We start from the raw sequence: 6,964 nt of genomic DNA, 5'->3' as shown, positions 1-6,964 counted from the left end.
CTGTGGAAGCTAAACGGACACTGTGACACCTGTGTAGACATGAGTATGTAGGGAGGTCATGACTTCTTCCAATAGATGCTGGTGTCCTATGCAGCACTGGGTTGTGGAGCTGCATCCTGTGAGGATTCCTGATTCCCCACAAAACACAGACATGGCAACTTTGATCATCTGGTCTTTTTCTTCAGCTTTGCATTTTCAAATGTTACCACTCTTTTCTCCCTTTGAGAATCACACTGAATGACTTTGTAGAGGAGTTGGGTAGTTTCCATGTTTCTAGGTTTCATCTTTGACTATGTGTTGGTATTTACTTCTCAAGGGTGGAAAGCAAGGGGCATCCCAGCTTCTGAACTTCCCACCTGGGGTCTGGGTAAACAGAAAGGAGGTCATTACTTACAGTATGTGTGCTTGTAAATGGTGTGTTTCAGATCTTCATACAACAGTGTTTTATAATAGAAATAATTCCACATGATAGGCAAAGCCTGTCTGCATTTAGAGAGCAGGTTTGCATCTACGTGTATTTTTGAGACTAAAAGAAATAAAATTTGTAACTATAAAAAAATATTTTATGTATATGAGTGCTTTGTACTTTGTGCATGCCTTCGAAGGCCAGAGGAAGGTGCTGGATGCCCTGGAGCTGGAATTAGAGACAATGTCAGTCACTCTGTGGGTGCTGGGAACTGAACCCAGCTTCTGTCTCCCAAGAGCTGGGATTGAAGGCATGTGTCACCACGGCCAAGCCTGATGCCTGGTTTTATTCTCAGCCCTCCAGAGGTAGCAGGTGGATCTCTGTGAGTTCAGGGCCAGTGTGATCAACATGCTCTAGGCCAGGCAAGAGTACTAAGGGTACTAAGGGGAACCCTGTCTCCCAAAACAAAACAAAGTGCTGCAGAGAGGGCTCAGCTGGCTCCCTGGGGTTTACATAAAAAGCCAGATGTGGTGGCAGGCCTTTGAAATCCTAGCAGTCCTTTAGGGCCTTGGGAGGTGGGGACAGGAGACCCACTCAAGAACCCCTCTGACCTGCTAGCTGGCATGGGTACTACACATCTGAGGAGCAGAAACAAGAGAAAGCATGCCTCAGGCAAGTCTAAGGCAAGAACAGTCTCCCCAAAGCTATTCTCTAGTCACACATGTGCTGGAGCGTGCTCATATGCACAAAACACAATACTGTAAAATAAATAAATCTTTAAAAATGAAGAAAGAGACAAACTTTGAAGGACATTGTGATGGAGAAAATGAAATGATCGGGACAGCATTTACCTAGGGAGAACTACAGTGAGTCGGAGAACTAAGAAAAACCAAAAACAAACGTGTATGAAGTGGTGCACTCCAGAGCACATGCATATTGGAGGCCAGAGGATGATGTAGACTATCCTTGCTTAGGCACTACTGACTTTAAAAAAAAAAACTTGAGGAGTTGGGGACTTAGTTCAGTGGTAGAGTGCTTGCCTAGCAAGTGCAAGGCCCTGGGTTCAGTCCTCAGCTCTCGAAAAAAAAACTGAAACAGTGTCTCTGGCCTGGGATCCCAAAGTAGGCTTGGCTGGCTGCCCAGTGAGCCCCTAGGATCTGCCTGTCTCCACACCCTTAGCCCTGGGATTACAAGCACACACTACCACACTTGCTTTTATTATTATTTAGTTGTTGATTAATTATTAGTGTGTGTGTGTGTGTGTGTGTGTGTGTGTGTGTTGTGTGCATGTATGAATGCAGGCAGGCACGTGTGTGTGTGTGCCACAGTGCTCATGCAGAGATCAGAGAATCATCCCCAGTAGTCCTTCCCTGTTGTGGGTCCGTCAAGCTTACAGGCGAGTACTTTTATCTGCTGAGCCAGCTTGTTGAGCTACCTTGGCATTGTGAAAATGTGGGTCCTCAGGATTGAACACCAGTTCCTCATGCTTGCAAGGCAAGCGCTTAATAGATTGAACTATCTCCCCAGCACTGGAAAGAACACTTCAGAAACGTTCGAGCCGTGGCTTCAGAGAGATGTAGCTGCTCCTGCTTTGGCTCCATTAACACTGCGTCTTTGGCCCCATCTCTCCTTCCTTTGCTACCTTCCATCACCCAGAACTGTTTCTCTGTTCCTCTGTCTTCTCTTGTTCTTCTCACAAACACCATCCCTCTAAATAATCTCAAATTCTCCCAGGTCTTCAAATTCACATTAATGCAAATGATCTCCAACTCTGTATCTCTTTGCTCTGCAATCACATTTCCACTGGCCTTCTAGACTCCTCTGCTGGGCTTTGTGGTTAATTCCTCTTTGTTACACTCTGGTTCTGAGGGTCTCCTTCATAGTCAATGGATCCTGTCCAAATCCCTTGCCTTGCAAGTGACTGATTGAAATGAGCACAACTATTCCTTTTGGTCCCAAGGAATAGTTCAGGGAAGGCCTAAATGAGACCCAGCATAGGCATTGAAAGTCAAATCTAGAGGGAATAAAAGACCTCCTACCCCTCCAGCATAGTCAGTCATGAGCACATGGAAAAGGTCAAAGGAGTGAGTGAAAGCATTCTTTTAAATAATACATACACAGGGTGGCTGTGGTGGTGCACGCCTTTAATCCCAGCACGTGGGAGGCAGAGCCATACCACTCTTGGGCATATACGCAAGGAATGCTCAATCATACCACCAATATAAATGCCCAACTATGTTCATAGCAGCATTATTCATAATAGCCAGAACCTGGAAACAACTTAGATGCTCCTCAACTGAAGAATGGATTAAGAAAATGTGGTACATAGACATAATGGAGTACTACTCAGCAGAGCATAACAATAACATCATGAAATTTTCAGGCAAATGGATGGAACAAGGAAATATCATCCTGAGTGAGGTAACTCAGACTCAGAAGGAAAAATATGGTATGTACTCACTCATAAGTAGATACTAGATACAAACCAAAGGACAATCAGACTGCAAACCAAGGATCCAGGGAAGCTATTTAGCAGGGGAGACCCTAGGATGACTGTGGCTTATAAGTTTTGGTTTTGCCCAATCACTGGGCAAGCCTCAGTGAAACATTTCACTGTTAGGATAAGAATTTGGGCTGGGCAATTGTGGCACACTCCTTTAATTCCAGCACTGGGGAGGCAGAGCCAGGTGATCTCTGTGAGTTTGAAGCCAGCCTGGGCTACAAAGTGAAAAGCACAAAGCTACACAGAGAAAACCTGTCTTGAAAAAACAAAAACAAAAACAAACAAACAAACAAACAAAATTGTACCAGATCAAGCTGATGAAAGAAAATGCTGGCTGTATTTTCTGGAGGAAAGGCTAAAATCGGTTTAGATTATGGATTAGCCTATAGAAAAATGTTTGCCGTAAATCAAACAGTGAAGGGGAAGATGAATAGGATCTCACTTACACAACTGGAGTAAAACTTAGCTCTCTGAACAGATGAAGATAGGTTTCTTCTGTATCCCATAATCTAATCAATATTTATATGTATAATTCAGCTATCATTTGGCTTAAAAGGGCTTATTGGGAAATGTTATCATTTTTATTATTTTCTACAGAGAAAATATTTCCCAGTTTCAAATAACCCTGGACTTTTAAATTATAACCTGTTTCTATGTTCAAGGTACCTGTGTATTATTTCTCCTGCAGTTGTACATAAAATGTTTTTACATTAAAAAGAACAAATACTATAGAATTGTATTACATGAAATATATAGAAAAAAAGAAAAAAGAAATATATGGAATATACAAATTCATAGACACAGAAAGATTAGACGTTATCTCAGGATGGAGAAGAAAAGAATATAGAGCAATGATTTCCTAAGTACAGGATCTCTGTTTTATATGATGGAAAAACCCACAAATGGACAGTAGTATCAGGACATGATATCATGAATGTAATAAATCAATACAATTAATGTAATTAAAGAATATCATAAATATAGTAATTGAATGAATAGTGTGAATGTAATCAACACAAATGTAATTAATATCATGAGTGTAATTCATGAGTATTATGAGTATTATGAGTATAATTTAAAAATTAATTTAAAAAAAAAAAGGAAGGGAACAGAGGAAGGTACCCAGTGTTGACCTCTGGCCTCTGCAAGCACATGAGAGCACATTCACCATATACGTAGACACAAACTTATTCAATGAATAAATTTGCCTACCCCACAAACCAAGGGAGGGAAGGAAAGGAGGAAGAGAGGAGAAGAGTCTTTTCTCTCAGGGGCTGGAGAGATGGCTCTGTGGTTAAGAGCACTGGCTGCTCTTCCAGAGGCCCCAGCTTCAATTCCCAGCACCCACCTGGCAGCTCACGCTGTCTGTAATTCCAGTTGCAGGGAATCTGACACCCTCACACAGACACACATTCAGACAAACCACCAATGCACATAAAATAAAGTTTAAAAAAAATGAAGAATCCTTTCCTCACCATCTTTCCCGTCAGTCACACTACATTGTTAATACAAACTACAGGGGCACATGCCTATAAGCCCAAGCCCAGCCCTCAGGAAGCAGAGGCAGGAGAAAAGCCTAAATGTTGCCAGTAGTGGACCACAGGTCTACACAGTAAGTTCCAGGCTAGCCACGGATACAAAACAGGATCCTCCCTCTAAATAATAAATAAATGTGGCTCCAATAGGAAACAATTTTTAAAGGACTCGTTTATTTTTATTGTATGTGTACTTGGTTTGTTTTTAGATTTCTTTTTAATTTTAGGAGGATGTGCTCAAGTGTATGTTTGTATACCATGTGTGTGCAGTTCCAGTTGAGTTCAGATCCCCTCCAAGCTGAGTTACAGTTATGAGATACAGAGAAACCTTGTCTCAGAAAAACCAAAAAATAAGTAAAGAAAGAAAAGGGAAGGAAGGAAGGAAGGAAGGAAGGAAGGAAGGAAGGAAAGAAGTTAGTTGCCTGGAGATTAGAGGTCATAGTCATTTAGCAGAAGCCAGGCAGATGTAGCACAAGCCCTTAATCCAATCACCAGGCAAGCAGAGTCTCTGTGTTTTCAAGGACACAGCCAAGCATGGTGACACACCTTTAATCCTTTAATCCCAGTATCCACCATAGAGAACTCAAGGTCCTTATAGACAGGCAGTGATGAGGAAGTCACGTGGTTGGGTTTAGAGCCAATGAGAAGGCAGAACAGAGGACTATAAAATGACAGGACCCAGGAAGAAGGCTCTCTCTCTGGAGAAGCAAGGCCAAGGAGTGGTAAGCTAAAGGCTGTTCGCTGGTGCTCTGATCTCTTGGGTTTTGAACTCTGTATTTGGCTCTGTGTTTCTTAAAGGCCTGAGCCACCCTGGCTTCTAATGGTTAACTGGCCCCTCTGATCTCCAGGCAAGCTTTACTTTTCAGAAAACCACCAAAATACCACGTAAGAGCTTGACCTCTAAACTAATCAGTGCTGAAGACAGGTATTAGGAAGCTAGCCACAGCAGCGAAGGGGAAAGACTTTCTGAAAGTAGCCAGGCAGGGGTGCTGCAGGCCCTTTTAGCCCAAGCACTCTGGAAGCAGAGGCAAGGGGAATCTCTGAGTTTGAGGCCAGCCTGGTCTACAAGTCAAGTTCGCAGATCCAGGACAGCCAGAGCTGTTGTTACACAGAGAAACCCTGTCTAGTAAACAACAACCAAAAAGGGCTCCTTAGCTCAAGGGACATGCAAGCGGCTCTCAGGATGATGGCCAAGCAGGAGCGAAGCTGGTGGCTGCCACACCAGACAGAGGACACGCTGGCGACCCTGGAGGTGAAGCAGGAGCCTCTGAGCCCCGAACTTATCGATGCCCCAGCCACTGCTAGCTCGAGCCGGTCCCCAGGCAAAAGGAAACACAAGTCCTCAGGGAGAAGAAGCGAGTCTCCACGGACCAAGAGAAGCCGGAGTTCCCACTACTCCTCGGTCAGAGTGAAGCAGGAACGTGAGGACCATGCACGGAGAGGTCGAGAGCATCACCAGCCCCGGAAGCCATCAGAACGGTGCCAGGGCAGAACTGGGAAGAGAGAGCGAGACCAGCACTCCAGTGGTTCCTACCAAAGGAGGAGCTGGGATGAGAGGCCTGTCAGTGGGCAGGGTCGGGATGGAGACAGCCAGGATCTGCAGGCCCAGGAAGAAGAGAGGAACTTTCAGAATGCCAGGCGCCTCCGCCAGGAGCATCGCCAGCAGAAGGAAGGTGCTGGTGGTGAGGCTCAGGAGGTGATCCCTCGCCCTGCTGGTAAAGGAAGCAAAGAGGTGCCTGTTAAAGAAAAACCAAGCCTTGAACTTTCTGGGGCACTTCTTGAGGACACCAATACCTTCCGGGGTGTGGTCATTAAGTACAACGAACCCCCAGAGGCCCGGATCCCCAAAAAAAGGTGGCGTCTGTACCCCTTTAAAAATGAGGACATGCTTCCGGTCATGTACATCCACAGGCAGAGTGCTTACCTTCTGGGTCGGGATCTCCTCATCGCCGACATTCCCATCGACCATCCCTCTTGCTCAAAGCAGCATGCAGTCTTCCAGTACCGGCTTGTGGAGCACAGGCGTGCCGACGGCACAGCTGGACGGACGGTGAAGCCCTACATCATTGACCTGGGCTCAAGCAATGGAACCTTCTTGAACCACGCGCGTATTGAGCCACAGAGATACTACGAACTGAAGGAAAAGGATGTCCTTAAATTTGGGTTCAGCAGCAGAGAATATGTCTTGCTCCATGAGTCTTCAGACACCTCTGAAGCAGACAGAAAGGAAGAGGAAGAGGAGGAAATGGTGTCTGACAGCTAGCAACTGAGAAGCATCCCGCACTGTTAGAAACCATTGTGAGGGGAGGCCTTGGGTTGACTCTCCAGCGCGTCCTTTTGCCTTAAGTCTTTCCTGTGTTGCTGCCCAGCTGTGTGGCCCTAGGAGAACTCTGACTTCGTGTTTTGTTGAACTCGGTACAGCAGCCGCCTGACTGTGGGCGTTTGTTTGCAGAACAATCTCACCGACAACCACTGAATGCTGAGTTTTGGACCAAGTGTGTGTCTGTTGTGGGCGCCTTC

At 45.2% G+C, this 6,964-nt stretch overlaps 1 protein-coding gene across 1 annotated transcript; it reads left to right on the top strand.

Annotated features, from left to right (window-relative positions):
• Positions 1 to 5,609: 5,609 nt before the first annotated feature.
• On the top strand, positions 5,610 to 6,707 carry LOC118591882 (smad nuclear interacting protein 1-like). Its single transcript, XM_036200336.1, has one exon. It carries the CDS (start codon positions 5,610 to 5,612, stop codon positions 6,705 to 6,707), a length of 1,098 nt encoding a protein of 365 aa, XP_036056229.1.
• Positions 6,708 to 6,964: the final 257 nt, after the last annotated feature.

Source organism: Onychomys torridus, chromosome 10, assembly GCF_903995425.1.
Source record: "Onychomys torridus chromosome 10, mOncTor1.1, whole genome shotgun sequence".
In the NCBI taxonomy this organism is placed as follows: domain Eukaryota; kingdom Metazoa; phylum Chordata; class Mammalia; order Rodentia; family Cricetidae; genus Onychomys; species Onychomys torridus.
The sequence above is the reverse complement of the archived record's forward strand: the minus strand, read 5'-3'. Positions and strand labels throughout refer to the sequence as shown.